Consider the following 24,647-nt stretch of genomic DNA (forward strand, 5'->3'; position numbering starts at 1 on the left):
GAAATGTAAGAATCGACCCAATTGAAATTCTTCCGTTGGAGCCTTCTTGGCCTCACACCACGCAACATATTTTCGCTAAATGCGGTGATAATGTTGTACAGTCACTTCCTTTCTAGCCTTAATCAAGGTAGGAATAACTTCCTCTGGAATGCCCTTTTCTTTTAGAATCCGGCGTTCAACCGCCATGCCGTCAAACGCAGACGCGGTAAGTCTTGGAACATACAAGGTCCCTGCTGAAGCAGATCCCTTCTTAGAGGTAGAGGCCATGGATCCTCCGTGAGCATCTCTTGAAGTTCCGGATACCAAGTTCTTCTTGGCCAGTCCGGAGCCACCAGTATTGTTCTTACTCCTCTTTTCCGTATAATTCTCAGTACCTTTGGTATGAGAGGCAGAGGAGGGAACACATACACTGACTGGTACACCCACGGTGTTACCAGAGCGTCCACAGCTATTGCCTGAGGGTCTCTTGACCTGGCGCAATATCTGTCCAATTTTTTGTTGAGGCGAGACGCCATCATGTCCACCTTTGGTCTTTCCCAACGGTTCACAATCATGTGGAAGACTTCTGGATGAAGTCCCCACTCTCCCGGGTGAAGGTCGTGTCTGCTGAGGAAGTCTGCTTCCCAGTTGTCCACTCCCGGGATGAACACTGCTGACAGTGCTATGACATGATTCTCCGCCCAGCGCAGAATCCTTGCAGCTTCTGTCATTGCTCTTCTGCTTCTCGTGCCGCCTTGTCGGTTTACGTGGGCGACTGCCGTGATGTTGTCCGACTGGATCAACACCGGCTGACCCTGAAGCAGCGATTTTGCCAGGCTTAGAGCATTGTAGATCGCTCTTAGCTCCAGTATATTTATGTGAAGGGACGTCTCCAGGTTTGACCACACGCCCTGGAAGTTTCTTCCCTGTGTGACTGCTCCCCAGCCTCGTAGGCTGGCATCCGTAGTCACCAGGACCCAGTCCTGTATGCCGAATCTGCGGCCCTCTAACAGATGGGCACTCTGCAACCACCACAGGAGAGACAACCTTGTTCTTGGTGACAGTGTTATCCGCTGATGCATGTGCAGATGCGATCCGGACCATTTGTCCAGCAGATCCCACTGAAATGTCCGTGCATGGAATCTGCCGAATGGAATCGCTTCGTAAGAAGCCACCATCTTTCCCAGGACTCTTGTGCATTGATGTACTGACACAGTTCCTGGTTTTAGGAGGTTCCTGACAAGTTCGGATAACTCCCTTGCTTTCTCCTCCGGGAGAAACACCTTTTTCTGAACCGTGTCCAGAATCATTCCCAGGAACAGCAGACGAGTTGTCGGGGTCAATTGAGATTTTGGAAGATTCAGAATCCACCCGTGTTGCTGAAGCACTACCTGGGTTAGTGCTACACCGACTTTCAGCTGTTCTCTGGACTTTGCCCTTATCAGGAGATCGTCCAAGTAAGGGATAATTAATACGCCTTTTCTTCGTAGAAGAACCATCATTTCGGTCATTACCTTGGTAAAGACCCGAGGGGCCGTGGACAAACCAAACGGCAGCGTTTGAAACTGATAATGACAGTCTTGTATCACGAACCTGAGATACCCTTGGTGTGAGGGGTAAATTGGGACATGCAGATAAGCATCCTTTATGTCCAGGGACACCATGAAGTCCCCTTCTTCCAGATTCGCTATCACTGCTCTGAGTGACTCCATCTTGAACTTGAATTTCTGTATGTACAGGTTCAAGGATTTCAGGTTTAGAATAGGTCTTACCGAACCGTCCGGCTTCGGTACCACAAATAGTGTGGAATAATACCCCTTTCCCTGTTGTAGGAGGGGTACCTTGACTATCACCTGCTGAGAATACAGCTTGTGAATGGCTTCCAAAACCGACGTCCTTTCTGAGGGAGACGTTGGTAAAGCAGACTTTAGGAACCGGCGAGGGGGAGACCTTTCGAACTCCAACATGTAACCCTGAGATATTATCTGCAGGATCCACGGGTCCACTTGTGAGCGAGCCCACTGATTGCTGAAAATCTTGAGTCGACCCCCCACCGCTCCTGAGTCCGCTTGTAAAGCCCCAGCGTCATGCTGATGGCTTTGTAGAACCCGGGGCGGGCTTCTGGTCCTGGGCAGGGGCTGCTTGCTGCCCTCTCTTACCCTTTCCTCTGCCTCGCGGCAGATAAGACTGTCCTTTTGGTCGCTTGTTTTTATAGGAGCGAAAGGACTGCGGCTGAAAAGACGGTGTCTTTTTCTGTTGGGAGGGGGTCTGAGGTAAAAAAGTGGATTTGCCGGCAGTTGCCGTGGCCACCAGGTCCGAAAGACCGACCCCAAATAATTCCTCTCCTTTATATGGCAATACTTCCATATGCCTTTTGGAATCCGCATCACCTGACCACTGTCGCGTCCATAAACTTCTTCTGGCAGATATGGACATCGCGCTTACTCTTGATGCTAGAGTACAATATCCCTCTGAGCATCTCGCATATAAAGAAAAGCATCCTTTAATTGCTCTAGAGTCAATAAAATACTGTCCCTATCCAGGGTATCAATATTTTCAGTCAGAGAATCCAACCACACTACCCCAGCACTGCACATCCAGGCTGAGGCTACTGCCGGTCGCAGTATAACACCAGTATGTGTGTATATACTCTTCAGTGTAGTTTCCAGCCTCCTATCTGCTGGATCCTTGAGGGCGGCCGTATCAGGAGACGGCAACGCCACTTGCTTTGATAAACGTGTGAGCGCCTTATCCACCCTAGGGGGTGTTTCCCAGCGCGCCCTAACCTCTGGTGGGAAAGGGTATAATGCCAATAACTTCTTGGAAATTAGCAGTTTTCTATCTGGGTTAACCCACGCTTCGTCACACACGTCATTCAATTCCTCTGATTCTGGAAAAGCTACAGGTAGTTTTTTCACCCCCCACATAATACCCCTTTTTGAGGTACCAGCAGTATCAGAGATCTGCAAAGCCTCCTTCATTGCCGTGATCATATAACGTGTGGCCCTATTGGAAAATACGTTTGTTTCTTCACCGTCGACACTAGATTCATCTGTGTCGGTACCCGTGTCGACTGACTGAGGTAAGGGACGTTTTACAGCCCCTGACGGTGTCTGAGACGCCTGAGCCGGTACTAACTGGTTTTCCGGCCGTCTCATTTCGTCAACTGACTTTTGTAATGTGCTAACATTATCACGTAATTCCATAACTAAAGCCATCCATTCCGGTGTCGACTCCCTAGGGGGTGACATCACCATTACCGGCAATTGCTCTGCCTCCACACCAACATCGTCCTCATACATGTCGACACACACGTACCGACACACAGCAGCCACACAGGGAATGCTCTAATCGAAGACAGGACCCTCTTAGCCCTTTGGGGAGACAGAGGGAGAGTTTGCCAGCACACACCAAAAGCGCTATAAATGTATATAAACAACCCTAGAAGGTGTTGTTTTTGATATAAGCGCTTTTAATATATCAATATCGCCAAATTATGCCCCCCTTCTCTTTGTTACCCTGTTTCTGTAGTGCAGTGCAGGGGAGAGTCCTGGGAGCCTTCCTCACCAGCGGAGCTGAGCAGGAAAATGGCGCTGAGTGCTGAGGAGAATAAGCTCCGCCCCTTTTTCGGCGGGTTTTTCTCCCGGGTTTTAAGAAAACTGGCCTGGGTTAAATACATACATATAGCCTTAATGGCTATATGTGATGTATTTATTTTGCCACTAAAGGTATTTAATATTGCTGCCCAGGGCGCCCCCAGCAGCGCCCTGCACCCTCCGTGACTGAATCAGTGAGACGTGTAGCAACAATGGCGCACAGCTGCAGTGCTGTGCGCTACCTTCATGAAGACTGAGGAGTCTTCTGCCGCCTGCTTTCCGGACCTCCGTCTTCAGCGTCTGTAAGGGGGATCGGCGGCGCGGCTCCGGGACGAACCCCAGGAGGACCTGTGTTCCGACTCCCTCTGGAGCTAAGTGTCCAGTAGCCTAAGACTCCAATCCATCCTGCACGCAGGTGAGTTGGAAATCTCTCCCCTAAGTCCCTCGATGCAGTGATCCTGTTGCCAGCAGGATTCACTGAGATTTAAACCTAAAAAAACTTTTTCTAAGCAGCTCTTTAGGAGAGCCACCTAGATTGCACCCTTCTCGGACGGGCACAAAAACCTAACTGAGGCTTGGAGGAGGGTCATAGGGGGAGGAGCCAGTACGCACCATGTGATCCTAAAAGCTTTATTTAGATGTGCCCTGTCTCCTGCGGAGCCCGCTATTCCCCATGGTCCTGACGGAGTCCCAGCATCCACTAGGACGTTAGAGAAAGACAGTAATACGCTCTGTCCCGGGCAGGGTTCTCCCTACCCTCTCTGTAATATGTCCCAGCTTTATGTGCGCTGTCCGGAGCTATGTGACACCATACAGATAATAGACAGTAATAAGCTCTGTCCCGGACAGTGTTCTCCCTACCCTCTCTGTAATATGTCCCAGCTTTATGTGCGCTGTCCGGAGCTATGTGACATCATACAGAAAATAGACAGTAATACGCTCTGTCCCGGGCAGGGTTCTCCCTACCCTCTCTGTAATATGTCCCAGCTTTATGTGCGCTGTCCGGAGCTATGTGACATCATACAGATAAGACAGTAATAAGCTCTGTCCCGGGCAGGGTTCTACCTACCCTCTCTGTAATATGCCCCAGCTTTATGTGCGCTGTCCGGAGCTATGTGACATCATACAGATAATAGACAGTAATAAGCTCTGTCCCGGGCAGGGTTCTCCCTACCCTCTCTGTAATATGTCCCAGCTTTATGTGCGCTGTCCGGAGCTATGTGACATCATACAGATAATAGACAGTAATACGCTCTGTCCCGGGCAGGGTTCTCCCTACCCTCTCTGTAATATGTCCCAGCTTTATGTGCGCTGTCCGGAGCTATGTGACATCATACAGATAATAGACAGTAATAAGCTCTGTCCCGGGCAGGGTTCTACCCTCTCTGTAATATGTCCCAGCTTTATGTGCGCTGTCCGGAGCTATGTGACATACAGATAATAGACAGTAATACGCTCTGTCCCTGGCAGGGTTCTCCCTACCCTCTCTGTAATATGTCCCAGCTTTATGTGCGCTGTCCCGAGCTATGTGACATCATACAGATAATAGACAGTAATACGCTCTGTCCCGGGCAGGGTTCTCCCCTCTCTGTAATATGTCCCAGCTTTATGTGCGCTGTCCGGAGCTATGTGACATCATACAGATAATAGACAGTAATACACTCTGTCCCGGGCAGGGTTCTCCCTACCCTCTCTGTAATATGTCCCAGCTTTATGTGCGCTGTCCGGAGCTATGTGACATCATACAGATAATAGACAGTAATAAGCTCTGTCCCGGGCAGGGTTCTACCCTCTCTGTAATATGTCCCAGCTTTATGTGCGCTGTCCGGAGCTTTCTGACATCATACAGATAATAGACAGTAATAAGCTCTGTCCCGGGCAGGGTTCTCCCTACCCCCTCTGTAATATGTCCCAGCTTTATGTGCGCTGACCGGAGCTATGTGACATCATACAGATAATAGACAGTAATAAGCTCTGTCCCGGGCAGGGTTCTCCCTACCCTCTCTGTAATATGTCCCAGCTTTATGTGCGCTGTCCGGAGCTATGTGACATCATACAGATAATAGACAGTAATATGCTCTGTCCCGGGCAGGGTTCTCCCTACCCTCTCTGTAATATGTGCCAGCTTTATGTGCGCTGTCCGTAGCTATGTGACATCATACAGATAATAGACAGTAATAAGCTCTGTCCCAGGCAGGGTTCTACCTACCCTCTCTGTAATATGTCCCAGCTTTATGTGCGCTGTCCGGAGCTATGTGACACCATACAGATAATAGACAGTAATACGCTCTGTCCCGAGCAGGGTTCTCCCTACCCTCTCTGTAATATGTCCCAGCTTTATGTGCGCTGTCCGGAGCTATGTGACATCATACAGATAATAGATAGTAATAAGCTCTGTCCCGGGCAGGGTTCTCCCTACCCTCTCTGTAATATGTCCCAGCTTTATGTGCGCTGTCCGGAGCTATGTGACATCATACAGATAATAGACAGTAATAAGCTCTGTCCCGGGCAGGGTTCTCCCCTCTCTGTAATATGTCCCAGCTTTATGTGCGCTGTCCGGAGCTATGTGACATCATACAGATAAGACAGTAATAAGCTCTGTCCCGGGCAGGGTTCTACCTACCCTCTCTGTAATATGCCCCAGCTTTATGTGCGCTGTCCGGAGCTATGTGACATCATACAGATAATAGACAGTAATAAGCTCTGTCCCGGGCAGGGTTCTCCCTACCCTCTCTGTAATATGTCCCAGCTTTATGTGCGCTGTCCGGAGCTATGTGACACCATACAGATAATAGACAGTAATAAGCTCTGTCCCGGACAGTGTTCTCCCTACCCTCTCTGTAATATGTCCCAGCTTTATGTGCGCTGTCCGGAGCTATGTGACATCATACAGAAAATAGACAGTAATACGCTGTGTCCCGGGCAGGGTTCTCCCTACCCTCTCTGTAATATGTCCCAGCTTTATGTGCGCTGTCCGGAGCTATGTGACATCATACAGATAAGACAGTAATAAGCTCTGTCCCGGGCAGGGTTCTACCTACCCTCTCTGTAATATGCCCCAGCTTTATGTGCGCTGTCCGGAGCTATGTGACATCATACAGATAATAGACAGTAATAAGCTCTGTCCCGGGCAGGGTTCTCCCTACCCTCTCTGTAATATGTCCCAGCTTTATGTGCGCTGTCCGGAGCTATGTGACATCATACAGATAATAGACAGTAATAAGCTCTGTCCCGGGCAGGGTTCTACCCTCTCTGTAATATGTCCCAGCTTTATGTGCGCTGTCCGGAGCTATGTGACATACAGATAATAGACAGTAATACGCTCTGTCCCTGGCAGGGTTCTCCCTACCCTCTCTGTAATATGTCCCAGCTTTATGTGCGCTGTCCCGAGCTATGTGACATCATACAGATAATAGACAGTAATACGCTCTGTCCCGGGCAGGGTTCTCCCCTCTCTGTAATATGTCCCAGCTTTATGTGCGCTGTCCGGAGCTATGTGACATCATACAGATAATAGACAGTAATACACTCTGTCCCGGGCAGGGTTCTCCCTACCCTCTCTGTAATATGTCCCAGCTTTATGTGCGCTGTCCGGAGCTATGTGACATCATACAGATAATAGACAGTAATAAGCTCTGTCCCGGGCAGGGTTCTACCCTCTCTGTAATATGTCCCAGCTTTATGTGCGCTGTCCGGAGCTTTCTGACATCATACAGATAATAGACAGTAATAAGCTCTGTCCCGGGCAGGGTTCTCCCTACCCCCTCTGTAATATGTCCCAGCTTTATGTGCGCTGACCGGAGCTATGTGACATCATACAGATAATAGACAGTAATAAGCTCTGTCCCGGGCAGGGTTCTCCCTACCCTCTCTGTAATATGTCCCAGCTTTATGTGCGCTGTCCGGAGCTATGTGACATCATACAGATAATAGACAGTAATATGCTCTGTCCCGGGCAGGGTTCTCCCTACCCTCTCTGTAATATGTGCCAGCTTTATGTGCGCTGTCCGTAGCTATGTGACATCATACAGATAATAGACAGTAATAAGCTCTGTCCCAGGCAGGGTTCTACCTACCCTCTCTGTAATATGTCCCAGCTTTATGTGCGCTGTCCGGAGCTATGTGACACCATACAGATAATAGACAGTAATACGCTCTGTCCCGAGCAGGGTTCTCCCTACCCTCTCTGTAATATGTCCCAGCTTTATGTGCGCTGTCCGGAGCTATGTGACATCATACAGATAATAGATAGTAATAAGCTCTGTCCCGGGCAGGGTTCTCCCTACCCTCTCTGTAATATGTCCCAGCTTTATGTGCGCTGTCCGGAGCTATGTGACATCATACAGATAATAGACAGTAATAAGCTCTGTCCCGGGCAGGGTTCTCCCCTCTCTGTAATATGTCCCAGCTTTATGTGCGCTGTCCGGAGCTATGTGACATCATACAGATAAGACAGTAATAAGCTCTGTCCCGGGCAGGGTTCTACCTACCCTCTCTGTAATATGCCCCAGCATTATGTGCGCTGTCCGGAGCTATGTGACATCATACAGATAATAGACAGTAATAAGCTCTGTCCCGGGCAGGGTTCTCCCTACCCTCTCTGTAATATGTCCCAGCTTTATGTGCGCTGTCCGGAGCTATGTGACACCATACAGATAATAGACAGTAATAAGCTCTGTCCCGGACAGTGTTCTCCCTACCCTCTCTGTAATATGTCCCAGCTTTATGTGCGCTGTCCGGAGCTATGTGACATCATACAGAAAATAGACAGTAATACGCTCTGTCCCGGGCAGGGTTCTCCCTACCCTCTCTGTAATATGTCCCAGCTTTATGTGCGCTGTCCGGAGCTATGTGACATCATACAGATAAGACAGTAATAAGCTCTGTCCCGGGCAGGGTTCTACCTACCCTCTCTGTAATATGCCCCAGCTTTATGTGCGCTGTCCGGAGCTATGTGACATCATACAGATAATAGACAGTAATAAGCTCTGTCCCGGGCAGGGTTCTCCCTACCCTCTCTGTAATATGTCCCAGCTTTATGTGCGCTGTCCGGAGCTATGTGACATCATACAGATAATAGACAGTAATACGCTCTGTCCCGGGCAGGGTTCTCCCTACCCTCTCTGTAATATGTCCCAGCTTTATGTGCGCTGTCCGGAGCTATGTGACATCATACAGATAATAGACAGTAATAAGCTCTGTCCCGGGCAGGGTTCTACCCTCTCTGTAATATGTCCCAGCTTTATGTGCGCTGTCCGGAGCTATGTGACATACAGATAATAGACAGTAATACGCTCTGTCCCTGGCAGGGTTCTCCCTACCCTCTCTGTAATATGTCCCAGCTTTATGTGCGCTGTCCCGAGCTATGTGACATCATACAGATAATAGACAGTAATACGCTCTGTCCCGGGCAGGGTTCTCCCCTCTCTGTAATATGTCCCAGCTTTATGTGCGCTGTCCGGAGCTATGTGACATCATACAGATAATAGACAGTAATACACTCTGTCCCGGGCAGGGTTCTCCCTACCCTCTCTGTAATATGTCCCAGCTTTATGTGCGCTGTCCGGAGCTATGTGACATCATACAGAAAATAGACAGTAATAAGCTCTGTCCCGGGCAGGGTTCTACCCTCTCTGTAATATGTCCCAGCTTTATGTGCGCTGTCCGGAGCTTTCTGACATCATACAGATAATAGACAGTAATAAGCTCTGTCCCGGGCAGGGTTCTCCCTACCCCCTCTGTAATATGTCCCAGCTTTATGTGCGCTGACCGGAGCTATGTGACATCATACAGATAATAGACAGTAATAAGCTCTGTCCCGGGCAGGGTTCTCCCTACCCTCTCTGTAATATGTCCCAGCTTTATGTGCGCTGTCCGGAGCTATGTGACATCATACAGATAATAGACAGTAATATGCTCTGTCCCGGGCAGGGTTCTCCCCTCTCTGTAATATGTCCCAGCTTTATGTGCGCTGTCCGGAGCTATGTGACATCATACAGATAAGACAGTAATAAGCTCTGTCCCGGGCAGGGTTCTACCTACCCTCTCTGTAATATGCCCCAGCTTTATGTGCGCTGTCCGGAGCTATGTGACATCATACAGATAATAGACAGTAATAAGCTCTGTCCCGGGCAGGGTTCTCCCTACCCTCTCTGTAATATGTCCCAGCTTTATGTGCGCTGTCCGGAGCTATGTGACATACAGATAATAGACAGTAATAAGCTCTGTCCCGGGCAGGGTTCTCCCTACCCTCTCTGTAATATGTGCCAGCTTTATGTGCGCTGTCCGGAGCTATGTGGCATCATACAGATAATAGACAGTAATAAGCTCTGTCCCGGGCAGGGTTCTCCCTACCCTCTCTGTAATATGTCCCAGCTTTATGTGCGCTGTCCGGAGCTATGTGACATCATACAGATAATAGACAGTAGTATGCTCTGTCCCGGGCAGGGTTCTCCCTACCCTCTCTGTAATATGTGCCAGCTTTATGTGCGCTGTCCGTAGCTATGTGACATCATACAGATAATAGACAGTAATAAGCTCTGTCCCAGGCAGGGTTCTACCTACCCTCTCTGTAATATGTCCCAGCTTTATGTGCGCTGTCCGGAGCTATGTGACACCATACAGATAATAGACAGTAATACGCTCTGTCCCGAGCAGGGTTCTCCCTACCCTCTCTGTAATATGTCCCAGCTTTATGTGCGCTGTCCGGAGCTATGTGACATCATACAGATAATAGATAGTAATAAGCTCTGTCCCGGGCAGGGTTCTCCCTACCCTCTCTGTAATATGTCCCAGCTTTATGTGCGCTGTCCGGAGCTATGTGACATCATACAGATAATAGACAGTAATAAGCTCTGTCCCGAGCAGGGTTCTCCCCTCTCTGTAATATGTCCCAGCTTTATGTGCGCTGTCCGGAGCTATGTGACATCATACAGATAAGACAGTAATAAGCTCTGTCCCGGGCAGGGTTCTACCTACCCTCTCTGTAATATGCCCCAGCTTTATGTGCGCTGTCCGGAGCTATGTGACATCATACAGATAATAGACAGTAATAAGCTCTGTCCCGGGCAGGGTTCTCCCTACCCTCTCTGTAATATGTCCCAGCTTTATGTGCACTGTCCGGAGCTATGTGACATCATACAGATAATAGACAGTGATATGCTCTATCCCGGGCAGGGTTCTCCCCTCTCTGTAACATGTCCCAGCTTTATGTGCGCTGTCCGGAGCTATGTGACATCATACAGATAATAGACAGTAATAAGCTCTGTCCCGGGCAGGGTTCTCCCTACCCTCTCTGTAATATGTCCCAGCTTTATGTGCGCTGTCCGGAGCTATGTGACATACAGATAATAGACAGTAATAAGCTCTGTCCCGGGCAGGGTTCTACCTACCCTCTCTGTAATATGTCCCAGCTTTATGTGCGCTGTCCGGAGCTATGTGACATCATACAGATAATAGACAGTAATAAGCTCTGTCCCGGGCAGGGTTCTCCCTACCCTCTCTGTAATATGTCCCAGCTTTATGTGCGCTGTCCGGAGCTATGTGACATACAGATAATAGACAGTAATAAGCTCTGTCCCGGGCAGGGTTCTCCCTACCCTCTCTGTAATATGTGCCAGCTTTATGTGCGCTGTCCGGAGCTATGTGACATCATACAGATAATAGACAGTAATAAGCTCTGTCCCGGGCAGGGTTCTCCCTACCCTCTCTGTAATATGTCCCAGCTTTATGTGCGCTGTCCGGAGCTATGTGACATCATACAGATAATAGACAGTAATAAGCTCTGTCCCGGGCAGGGTTCTCCCCTCTCTGTAATATGTCCCAGCTTTATGTGCGCTGTCCGGAGCTATGTGACATAATACAGATAATAGACAGTAATATGCTCTGTCCCGGGCAGGGTTCTCCCTACCCTCTCTGTAATATGTCCCAGCTTTATGTGCGCTGTCCGGAGCTATGTGACATCATACAGATAATAGACAGTAATATGCTCTGTCCCGGGCAGGGTTCTACCTACCCTCTCTGTAATATGTCCCAGCTTTATGTGCGCTGTCCGGAGCTATGTGACATCATATAGATAATAGACAGTAATAAGCTCTGTCCCGGGCAGGGTTCTCCCTACCCTCTCTGTAATATGTCCCAGCTTTATGTGCGCTGTCCGGAGCTATGTGACATCATACAAATAATAGACAGTAATAAGCTCTGTCCCGGGCAGGGTTCTCCCTACCCTCTCTGTAATATGTCACAGCTTTATGTGCGCTGTCCGGAGCTATGTGACATCATACAGATAATAGACAGTAATAAGCTCTGTCCCGGGCAGGGTTCTCCCCTCTCTGTAATATGTCCCAGCTTTATGTGCGCTGTCCGGAGCTATGTGACATACAGATAATAGACAGTAATAAGCTCTGTCCCGGGCAGGGTTCTCCCTACCCTCTCTGTAATATGTCACAGCTTTATGTGCGCTGTCCGGAGCTATGTGACATCATACAGATAATAGACAGTAATATGCTCTGTCCCGGGCAGGGTTCTCCCTACCCTCTCTGTAATATGTCCCAGCTTTATGTGCGCTGTCCGGAGCTATGTGACATCATACAGATAATAGACAGTAATAAGCTCTGTCCCGGGCAGGGTTCTCCCCTCTGTGTAATATGTCCCAGCTTTATGTGCGCTGTCCGGAGCTATGTGACACCATACAGATAATAGACAGTAATAAGCTCTGTCCCGGGCAGTGGTCTTCCTACCCTCTCTGTAACATGTCCCAGCTTTATGTGCGCTGTCCGGAGCTATGTGACATCATACAGATAATAGACAGTAATAAGCTCTGTCCCGGGCAGTGGTCTTCCTACCCTCTCTGTAACATGTCCCAGCTTTATGTGCGCTGTCCGGAGCTATGTGACATCATACAAATAATAGACAGTAATAAGACACTGTATCAATCACCATAGTATTGGATAAAGGTAATTTCATCATTCTCACCTGGCTGGGCATTGCTGGAGGTGGAGGCCAAAAATAAGGATTGTTAAAGCGGGGTTCGGCCATCCTGCAAGAAGGAAAGAGAGTTACGCTGCTGGCTGGAGGGTACAGAAGTGATGCAGTCAGTTATAAGCATGCACCTAGATGCCAGGCAGCATTATACATAATACGTATTAGAAGATACAGGATGAAGCCACACGGCCGCAGGAGCAGAAAGACGCAGACACAGGGCTTACTACACGTCAGGGGAAGGGCCGCAGATCACTCCCTTACACACAGCTGGCGGACGCTGTCTGCGGGTACACAAACGTTTATAGACACCCATAGCTCCAGTTCTTGTTACAAGTGACACAGAGGATACATTTCATCTGGTATCCCTAAAGCACCAACGCTTTGCACAGTGCTATGTAATGAGCGAGTGAAAGGATACAGGGTCTGTACACTGTACACTAGCAGATGGCAGCTTGGGAAAGGCCGGGACAGGGGGACTAGGGGCCTAATACAGCAACTACGTATTCACATGCAGCGGATATGCAAAAATATGCTAATGACATCATTATAGCTGATCAGGATGTCAGTCACAAGTAAGCCGCCAGCGCCTGTACAACTGTGGAGGGAGAAGCAGTCGCAGGCTCAGCTACACCCCCAAAGCAGCCGCAGGGTCACCCCCGAAAGCAGCCGCAGGGTCACCCCCGAAAGCAGGGGTAGTTTGTGCAGTTACGCTCCTTTCCCCTGACCTGTGCAATGTGTCCCCAGTACCTCCGCGCTCAGCTGTATGGGGGGATGCTCAGGGAAAGCGGCTACTGAGCACAGAAGACCATCGCTGTATGTAAGGTTGTGCGCTGTGTAGGGTAAGGGGGAAACGCTCTTCACCATCGTTATTCGTAGCCGTGTAAAGCACTGGGGACTTCAGCCCATTTTTATAATGCATTTTCCATTCACAGTTTACACAATAATCATTACGTGTAATTCAGGTGATGCACAGACATTATATATTGTTATATATTGTTCTATACAAAAATAAATTTGCATTGAGTCCCCCTTTCTGTCCCCACGTTCTGTACTCAGGCCGGCTCCTGGCTTATCTGTCTGCACATTGCTGCCCTCTCTCTGCCTTCCCTTATACTATCTCACCCTCTCCACCTTCCCTTATAGTATCTCACCCCCTCCACCTTCCCTTATACTATCTCACCCTCTCCACCTTCCCTTATACTATCTCACCCCCTCCACCTTCCCTTATACTATCTCACCCTCTCCACCTTCCCTTATACTATCTCACCCCATCCACCTTCCCATATACTATCTCACCCTCTCCACCTTCCCTTATACTATCTCACCCACTCCACCTTCCCTTATAGTATCTCACCCCCTCCACCTTCCCTTATACTATCTCACCCTCTCCACCTTCCCTTATACTATCTCACCCTCTCCACCTTCCCTTATAGTATCTCACCCCCTCCACCTTCCCTTATACTATCTCACCCCCTCCACCTTCCCTTATACTATCTCACCCTCTCCACCTTCCCTTATAGTATCTCACCCCCTCCACCTTCCCTTATACTATCTCACCCCCTCCACCTTCCCTTATACTATCTCACCCTCTCCACCTTCCCTTATAGTATCTCACCCCCTCCACCTTCCCTTATACTATCTCACCCTCTCCACCTTCCCTTATAGTATCTCACCCCCTCCACCTTCCCTTATACTATCTCACCCTCTCCACCTTCCCTTATACTATCTCACCCCATCCACCTTCCCATATACTATCTCACCCCCTCCACCTTCCCTTATAGTATCTCACCCCCTCCACCTTCCCTTATACTATCTCACCCCCTCCACCTTCCCTTATAGTATCTCACCCCCTCCACCTTCCCTTATACTATCTCACCCCCTCCACCTTCCCTTATACTATCTCACCCCCTCCACCTTCCCTTATACTATCTCACCCTCTCCACCTTCCCTTATACTATCTCACCCTCTCCACCTTCCCTTATACTATCTCACCCCCTCCACCTTCCCATATACTATCTCACCCTCTCCACCTTCCCTTATACTATCTCACCCTCTCCACCTTCCCTTATACTATCTCACCCCCTCCACCTTCCCTTATAGTATCTCACCCCCTCCACCTTCCCTTATACTATCTCACCCCCTCCACCTTCCCTTATACTATCTCACCCCCTCCACCTTCCCTTATACTATCTCACCCCCTCCACCTTCCCTTATACTATCTCACCCCCTCCACCTTCCCTTATAGTATCTCACCCCCTCCACCTTCCCTTATACTATCTCACCCCCTCCACCTTCCCTTATACTATCTCACCCCATCCACCTTCCCTTATACTATCTCACCCCCTCCACCTTCCCTTATACTATCTCACCCCCTCCAACTTCCCTTATACTATCTCACCCCCTCCACCTTCCCTTATAGTATCTCACCCCCTCCACCTTCCCTTATAGTATCTCACCCCCTCCACCTTCCCTTATACTATCTCACCCCCTCCACCTTCCCTTATACTATCTCACCCCCTCCACCTTCCCTTATAGTATCTCACCCCCTCCACCTTCCCTTATACTATCTCACCCCCTCCACCTTCCCTTATACTATCTCACCCCATCCACCTTCCCTTATACTATCTCACCCCCTCCACCTTCCCTTATACTATCTCACCCCCTCCACCTTCCCTTATACTATCTCACCCCCTCCACCTTCCCTTATAGTATCTCACCCCCTCCACCTTCCCTTATACTATCTCACCCCCTCCACCTTCCCTTATACTATCTCACCCCCTCCAACTTCCCTTATACTATCTCACCCCCTCCACCTTCCCTTATAGTATCTCACCCCCTCCACCTTCCCTTATAGTATCTCACCCCCTCCACCTTCCCTAATACTATCTCACCCCCTCCAACTTCCCATATACTATTTAACCCCCTCCATCTTCCATTATACTATCTCACCCCCTCCACCTTACCTTATAGTATCTCACCCCCTCCACCATCCCTTATACTATCTCACCCTCTCCACCTTCCCTTATAGTACCTCACCCCCTCCACCTTCCCTTATAGTATCTCACCCCCTCCACCTTCCCTTATAGTATCTCACCCCCTCCACCTTCCCTTATAGTATCTCACCCCCTCCACCTTCCCTTATAGTATCTCACCCCCTCCACCTTCCCTTATAGTACCTCACCCCCTCCACCTTCCCTTATAGTATCTCACCCCCTCCACCTTCCCTTATAGTATCTCACCCCCTCCACCTTCCCTTATACTATCTCACCCCCTCCACCTTCCCTTATAGTACCTCACCCCCTCCACCTTCCCTTATAGTATCTCACCCCCTCCACCTTCCCTTATACTATCTCACACCCTCCCTTATACTATCTCACCCCCTCCACCTTCCCTTATAGTATCTCACCCTCTCCACCTTCCCTTATAGTATCTCACCCCCTCCACCTTCCCTTATACTATCTCACCCCCTCCACCTTCCCTTATACTATCTCACCCCCTCCACCTTCCCTTATAGTATCTCACCCCCTCCACCTTCCCTTATAGTATCTCACCCCCTCCACCTTCCCTTATAGTATCTCACCCCCTCCACCTTCCCTTATACTATCTCACCCTCTCCACCTTCCCTTATACTATTTCACCCCCTCCACCTTCCCTTATAGTACCTCACCCTCTCCACCTTCCCTTATACTATTTCACCCCCTCCACCTTCCCTTATAGTATCTCACCCCCTCCACCTTCCCTTCTACTATCTCACCCCCTCCACCTTCCCTTATAGTATCTCACCCCCTCCACCTTCCCTTATAGTACCTCACCCTCTCCACCTTTCCTTATACTATCTCACCCCCTCCACCTTCCCTTATAGTATCTCACCCCCTCCACCTTCCCTTATAGTATCTCACCCCCTCCACCTTCCCTTATAGTATCTCACCCCCTCCACCTTCCCTTATAGTATCTCACCCCCTCCACCTTCCCTTATAGTATCTCACCCCCTCCACCTTCCCTTGTACTATCTCACCCCCTCCATCTTCCCTTATACTATCTCACCCCCTCCACCTTCCCTTATAGTATCTCACCCCCTCCACCTTCCCTTATACTATCTCACCCTCTCCACCTTCCCTTATACTATCTCACCCCCTCCACCTTCCCTTAGAGTACCTCACCCTCTCCACCTTCCCTTATAGTATCTCACCCCCTCCACCTTCCCATATACTATCTCACCCACTCCACCTTCCCTTATACTATCTCACCCCCTCCATCTTCCATTATACTATCTCACCCCCTCCACCTTACCTTATAGTATCTCACCCCCTCCACCATCCCTTATACTATCTCACCCTCTCCACCTTCCCTTATAGTACCTCACCCCCTCCACCTTCCCTTATAGTATCTCACCCCCTCCACCTTCCCTTATCGTATATCACCCCCTCCACCTTCCCTTATAGTATCTCACACTCTCCACCTTCCCTTATACTATTTCACCCCCTCCACCTTCCCTTATAGTACCTCACACTCTCCACCTTCCCTTATACTATTTCACCCCCTCCACCTTCCCTTATAGTATCTCACCCCCTCCACCTTCCCTTCTACTATCTCACCCCCTCCACCTTCCCTTATAGTATCTCACCCCCTCCACCTTCCCTTATAGTACCTCACCCTCTCCACCTTTCCTTATACTATCTCACCCCCTCCACCTTCCCTTATAGTATCTCACCCCCTCCACCTTCCCTTATAGTATCTCACCCCCTCCACCTTCCCTTATAGTATCTCACCCCCTCCACCTTCCCTTATAGTATCTCACCCCCTCCACCTTCCCTTGTACTATCTCACCCCCTCCATCTTCCCTTATACTATCTCACCCCCTCCACCTTCCCTTATAGTATCTCACCCCCTCCACCTTCCCTTATAGTATCTCACCCCCTCCACCTTCCCTTATACTATCTCACCCTCTCCACCTTCCCTTATACTATCTCACCCCCTCCACCTTCCCTTACAGTACCTCACCCTCTCCACCTTCCCTTATAGTATCTCACCCCCTCCACCTTCCCATATACTATCTCACCCACTCCACCTTCCCTTATACTATCTCACCCCATCCACCTTCCCTTATAGTATCTCACCCCCTCCACCTTCCCTTATAGTATCTCACCCCCTCCACCTTCCCTTATACTATCTCACCCCCTCCACCTTCCCTTATACTATCTCACCCCCTCCACCTTCCCTTATACTATCTCACCCCCTCCACCTTCCCTTATACTATCTCACCCTCTCCACCTTCCCTTATAGTATCTCACCCACTCCACCTTCCCTTATAGTATCTCACCCCCTCCACCTTCCCTTATAGTATCTCACCCCCCTCCACCTTCCCTTATACTATCTCACCCCCTCCACCTTCCCTTATACTATCTTACCCCCTCCACCTTCCCTTATACTATCTCACCCCCTCCACCTTCCCTTATAGTATCTCACCCCCTCCACCTTCCCTTATAGTATCTCGCCCCCTCCACCTTCCCTTATACTATCTCACCCCCTCCACCTTCCCTTATACTATCTCACCCCATCCACCTTCCCTTATACTATCTCGCCCCCTCCACCTTCCCTTATACTATCTCACCCCCTCCACCTTCCCTTATAGTATCTCACCCCCTCCACCTTCCCTTATAGTATCTCTCCCCCTCCACCTTCCCTTATAGTATCTCACCACCTCCACCTTCCCTTATAGTATCTCACCCCCTCCACCTTCCCTTATACTATCTCACCCTCTCCACCTTCCCTTATACTATCTCACCCCCTCCACCTTCCCTTAGAGTAACTCACCCTCTCCACCTTCCCTTATAGTATCTCACCCCCTCCACCTTCCCTTATACTATCTCACCCCCTCCACCTTCCCTTATAGTATCTCACCCCCTCCACCTTCCCTTATAGTATCTCTCCCCCTCCACCTTCCCTTATAGTATCTCACCCCCTCCACCTTCCCTTATAGTATCTCACCCCCTCCACCTTCCCTTATACTATCTCACCCCCTCCACCTTCCCTTATACTATCTCACCCACTCCACCTTCCCTTATAGTATCTCACCCACTCCACCTTCCCTTATAGTATCTCACCCACTCCACCTTCCCTTATAGTATCTCACCCCCTCCACCTTCCCTTATACTATCTCACCTTCTCCACCTTCCCTTATAGTATCTCGCCCCCTCCACCTTCCCTTATACTATTTCACCCCCTCCACCTTCCCTTATACTATCTCACCCCATCCACCTTCCCTTATACTATCTCACCCTCTCCACCTTCCCTTATAGTATCTCACCCACTCCACCTTCCCTTATAGTATCTCACCCCCTCCACCTTCCCTTATACTATCTCACCCCCTCCACCTTCCCTTATACTATCTCACCCCCTCCTACTTCCCTTATACTATCTCACCCCTCCACCTTCCATTATACTATCTCACCCCCTCCACCTTCCCTTATAGTATCTCACCCCCTCCACCTTCCCTTATACTATCTCACCCACTCCACCTTCCCTTATACTATCTCCAGAGCGGAGCTGTACAGACATAACCAGGCATATATTCCCCTCTGCACTGCCTCTGTGTATCTGTATAGTGTGCTCTCGGGAACATCTCCAGAGCGGAGCTGTAGAGACATAACCAGGCATATATTCCCCTCTGCACTGCCTCTGTGTATCTGTATAGTGTGCTCTCAGGAACATCTCCAGAGCGGAGCTGTACAGACATAACCAGGCATATATTCCCCTCTGCACTGCCTCTGTGTATCTGTATAGTGCGCTCTCAGGAACATCTCCAGAGCGGAGCTGTACAGAGACATAACCAGGCATATATTCCCCTCTGCACTGCCTCTGTATCTGTATAGTGTGCTCTCAGGAACATCTCCAGAGCGGAGCTGTACAGAGACATAACCAGGCATATATTCCCCTCTGCACTGCCTCTGTGTATCTGTATAGTGTGCTCTCAGGAACATCTCCAGAGCGGAGCTGTACAGAGACATAACCAGGCATATATTCCCCTCTGCACTGCCTCTGTGTATCTGTATAGTGTGCTCTCAGGAACATCTCCAGAACGGAGCTGTACAGAGACATAACCAGGCATATATTCCCCTCTGCACTGCCTCTGTGTATCTGTATAGTGTGCTCTCAGGAACATCTCCAGAGCGGAGCTGTAGAGACATAACCAGGCATATATTCCCCTCTGCACTGCCTCTGTGTATCTGTATAGTGTGCTCTCAGGAACATCTCCAGAGCGGAGCTGTACAGAGACATAACCAGGCATATATTCCCCTCTGCACTGCCTCTGTGTATCTGTATAGTGTGCTCTCAGGAACATCTCCAGAACGGAGCTGTACAGAGACATAACCAGGCATATATTCCCCTCTGCACTGCCTCTGTGTATCTGTATAGTGTGCTCTCAGGAACATCTCCAGAGCGGAGCTGTACAGAGACATAACCAGGCATATATTCCCCTCTGCACTGCCTCTGTGTATCTGTATAGTGTGCTCTCAGGAACATCTCCAGAGCGGAGCAGTACAGACATAACCAGGCATATATTCCCCTCTGCACTGCCTCTGTGTATCTGTATAGTGTGGTCTCAGGAACATCTCCAGAGCGGAGCTGTAGAGACATAACCAGGCATATATTTCCCTCTGCACTGCCTCTGTATCTGCATAGTGTGCTCTCAGGAACATCTCCAGAGCAGAGCAGTACAGACATAATCAGGCACATATTCCCCTCTGCACTGCCTGTGTGTATCTGTATAGTGTGCTCTCAGGAACATCTCCAGAGCGGAGCTGTACAGAGACATAACCAGGCATATATTCCCCTCTGCACTGCCTCTGTGTATCTGTATAGTGTGCTCTCAGGAACATCTCCAGAGCGGAGCTGTACAGAGACATAACCAGGCATATATTCCCCTCTGCACTGCCTCTGTATAGTGTGCTCTCAGGAACATCTCCAGAGCGGAGCTGTACAGAGACATAACCAGGCATATATTCCCCTCTGCACTGCCTCTGTGTATCTGTATAGTGTGCTCTCGGGAACATCTCCAGAGCGGAGCTGTAGAGAGACATAACCAGGCATATATTCCCCTCTGCACTGCCTCTGTGTATCTGTATAGTGTGCTCTCGGGAACATCTCCAGAGCGGAGCTGTACAGAGACATAACCAGGCATATATTCCCCTCTGCACTGCCTCTGTATCTGTATAGTGTGCTCTCAGGAACATCTCCAGAGCGGAGCTGTAGAGACATAACCAGGCATATATTCCCCTCTGCACTGCCTCTGTGTATCTGTATAGTGTGCTCTCAGGAACATCTCCAGAGCGGAGCTGTACAGAGACATAACCAGGCATATATTCCCCTCTGCACTGCCTCTGTGTATCTGTATAGTGTGCTCTCGGGAACATCTCCAGAGCGGAGCTGTACAGAGACATAACCAGGCATATATTCCCCTCTGCACTGCCTCTGTGTATCTGTATAGTGAGCTCTCGGGAACATCTCCAGAGCGGAGCTGTACAGACATAACCAGGCATATATTCCCCTCTGCACTGCTTCTGTATCTGTATAGTGTGCTCTCAGGAACATCTCCAGAGCGGAGCTGTAGAGACATAACCAGGCATATATTCCCCTCTGCACTGCCTCTGTATCTGTATAGTGTGCTCTCAGGAACATCTCCAGAGCGGAGCTGTAGAGACATAACCAGGCATATATTCCCCTCTGCACTGCTTCTGTATCTGTATAGTGTGCTCTCAGGAACATCTCCAGAGCGGAGCTGTAGAGACATAACCAGGCATATATTCCCCTCTGCACTGCCTCTGTATCTGTATAGTGTGCTCTCAGGAACATCTCCAGAGCGGAGCTGTAGAGACATAACCAGGCATATATTCCCCTCTGCACTGCCTCTGTATCTGTATAGTGTGCTCTCAGGAACATCTCCAGAGCGGAGCTGTAGAGACATAACCAGGCATATATTCCCCTCTGCACTGCTTCTGTATCTGTATAGTGTGCTCTCAGGAACATCTCCAGAGCGGAGCTGTAGAGACATAACCAGGCATATATTCCCCTCTGCACTGCCTCTGTATCTGTATAGTGTGCTCTCAGGAACATCTCCAGAGCGGAGCTGTAGAGACATAACCAGGCATATATTCCCCTCTGCACTGCCTCTGTATCTGTATAGTGTGCTCTCAGGAACAACTCCAGAGCAGAGCAGTACAGACATAACCAGGCATATATTCCCCTCTGCACTGCCTCTGTATCTGTATAGTGTGCTCTCGGGAACATCTCCAGAGCGGAGCTGTACAGAGACATAACCAGGCATATATTCCCCTCTGCACTGCCTCTGTATCTGTATAGTGTGCTCTCAGGAACATCTCCAGAGCGGAGCTGTAGAGACATAACCAGGCATATATTCCCCTCTGCACTGCCTCTGTGTATCTGTATAGTGTGCTCTCAGGAACATCTCCAGAGCGGAGCTGTAGAGACATAACCAGGCATATATTCCCCTCTGCACTGCCTCTGTGTATCTGTATAGTGTGCTCTCTGGAACATCTCCAGAGCGGAGCTGTACAGACATAACCAGGCATATATTCCCCTCTGCACTGCCTCTGTGTATCTGTATAGTGTGCTCTCGGAAACATCTCCAGAGCGGAGCTGTAGAGACATAACCAGGCATATATTCCCTCTGCACTGCCTCTGTATCTGTATAGTGTGCTCTCGGGAACATCTCCAGAGCGGAGCTGTACAGAGACATAACCAGGCATATATTCTCCTCTGCACTGCCTCTGTATCTGTATAGTGTGCTCTCTGGAACATCTCCAGAGCGGAGCTGTACAGACATAACCAGGCATATATTCCCCTCTGCACTGCCTCTGTGTATCTGTATAGTGTGCTCTCAGGAACATCTCCAGAGCGGAGCTGTACAGACATAACCAGGCATATATTCCCCTCTGCACTGCCTCTGTGTATCTGTATAGTGTGCTCTCAGGAACATCTCCAGAGCGGAGCTGTACAGAGACATAACCAGGCATATATTCCCCTCTGCACTGCCTCTGTATCTGTATAGTGTGCTCTCTGGAACATCTCCAGAGCGGAGCTGTACAGACATAACCAGGCATATATTCCCCTCTGCACTGCCTCTGTGTATCTGTATAGTGTGCTCTCTGGAACATCTCCAGAGCGGAGCTGTAGAGACATAACCAGGCATATATTCCCCTCTGCACTGCCTCTGTGTATCTGTATAGTGTGCTCTCGGAAACATCTCCAGAGCGGAGCTGTAGAGACATAACCAGGCATATATTCCCTCTGCACTGCCTCTGTATCTGTATAGTGTGCTCTCAGGAACATCTCCAGAGCGGAGCTGTACAGAGACATAACCAGGCATATATTCCCCTCTGCACTGCCTCTGTGTATCTGTATAGTGTGCTCTCAGGAACATCTCCAGAGCGGAGCTGTACAGAGACATAACCAGGCATATATTCCCTCTGCACTGCCTCTGTATCTGTATAGTGTGCTCTCAGGAACATCTCCAGAGCGGAGCTGTACAGAGACATAACCAGGCTTTAGGAACTGCCTCTTTCATCTACTGCAGGTACTTTTTTTACTTAGACTACGGCTTAGTTTACGAGAGAACATCCGCTATAATTATCATTTCTCAGTGTGCAACACGGAGGTCCAAAACTGGTCCTAGCACAATATAACCTGTCAGCTACACATAGCACATAGAGCCTGCAAGTTACATATTAGCTGGCCCTACATTCAGGGCCTGTGTGTCCCCTCAGGCTGGCTACACCCCTACAAATGCTCCCTTTCCTATCACATTGCACACTGTACAGAGCCCCTCTGGAGACTGTCAGGCCTTTGCTAAGAATGTCCTGCCTCCGCCTCTGCAAACGTTGCCATCTTACACCTCGCCGGAAAGCGGGGCACACGGCGGGAGGAAAGCACAAATCGCACTGCGTCACGGACCTCCAGCGTTGTACAGGTCAGACGGGGAATTGCCCACCCATTAGCTCCTCAGCCAACGCCAAGTGACTTCTGACAGCTCAGACAACAGTAATGACGGGTTTATCAGGCTCCCTCTTCAGATGTCTACATCACGGCCTTCACCATAGTGTAGCAACAAGGCTTAAGCCATGCACAGGCCCCGATTCCCAGCAAGCATCCATTCCTGGCTCACAACAGTGCAGGCCCCAGGCCCGGCAGTCAAGGCGTTAATCCAGAGATGAGGCTTTCTGAGGAATGCTATGAAAGGCTGTGTTTATTTTTAGTCAGATGAACATCTCAGCAGGTTCCATGGTCAGTTCCTGCTCCGCTCCAGGCCTCACACAGAAAGAGGGCACAATCCTGACTTGCAAGAGAAATTCTCAGCTTAACCCATAGGATACTGAACAGCTCCAGGTCTTACGGGCCTTCTGTTGCCGGGAAGATGTGTGCACACCAGCCAGCTGGAACTCCTACTGTACGCCATATTGCCTTTGTACAATGCTAGGCGACAGGTCTAAACAAATCCCGGGAAAGGTTTACACAGGAACCAGACCAAAGGAAACCGGGATTCGGAATGATGAGATTTCATCACCAATTGCTGACACAGGTCTGAGCGCTTCTTAGTGTGCCCGCAGCTTCAGGGTGCGCCAGCAGGCCTATACCCCAAATCTTTCCAGCCAATCACAGCACAGCCAGGTAACATGTCAGGTTGGCCCTCACCTTCTACCCTGTAATTCTCAGCATGTTGTAAGACAGCCTGTAGCGGCCCGCGGAGCCACCGGTCCCAGGGAGAGTTCCTGCACATTACTGTACAGAAGAAATGTTCTTATTCTGCACCTTGTATGCATTTTCCCCTATAAACAAAAAGCACTAAGTCCCCTAAACAGGTCAGTATGGGATCTGTAGTGCCACAAGTCCACTTAGCAGCACTCGAGCCTTAAATACAAATGGCTGAGCAGCAAAGTGTCGCTGGACGTTACTGTGAGATGTTGGCAGCTACGTAACCTTTCAGGAACAATTTAGAACTGGCAGCGGGGAGACCCGTCTGTAATCGTCTAGCGTATGACGAGGAACCGTGTCCAGGATCACAGTGTAGGGACT

The 24,647-nt window shown here is 49.6% G+C and overlaps 2 protein-coding genes across 9 annotated transcripts in view; one reads left to right on the plus strand and one right to left on the minus strand.

Moving 5' to 3' along the window:
• The window catches only part of ERMAP (erythroblast membrane associated protein (Scianna blood group)), a 633,995-nt gene that overhangs the window by 296,298 nt on the left and 313,050 nt on the right, over positions 1–24,647 (plus strand). The window lies entirely within an intron of this gene.
• ZNF362 (zinc finger protein 362) overlaps positions 1–24,647 on the minus strand; it is a 92,692-nt gene that overhangs the window by 32,073 nt on the left and 35,972 nt on the right. For 6 of the 7 annotated variants that reach the window (XM_063942036.1, XM_063942035.1, XM_063942034.1 and 3 more), the window contains exon 2: positions 12,549–12,612. In XM_063942036.1, coding sequence (XP_063798106.1) covers positions 12,549–12,611 — 63 coding nt within the window. In that variant the 5' untranslated portion in view covers position 12,612. Of the gene's footprint in view, positions 1–12,548; positions 12,613–23,528; positions 23,961–24,647 lie in introns of those variants that run through there. The other variant, XM_063942033.1, reaches the window with a different exon arrangement.

Source organism: Pseudophryne corroboree, chromosome 10, assembly GCF_028390025.1.
Source record: "Pseudophryne corroboree isolate aPseCor3 chromosome 10, aPseCor3.hap2, whole genome shotgun sequence".
NCBI lineage: Eukaryota > Metazoa > Chordata > Amphibia > Anura > Myobatrachidae > Pseudophryne > Pseudophryne corroboree.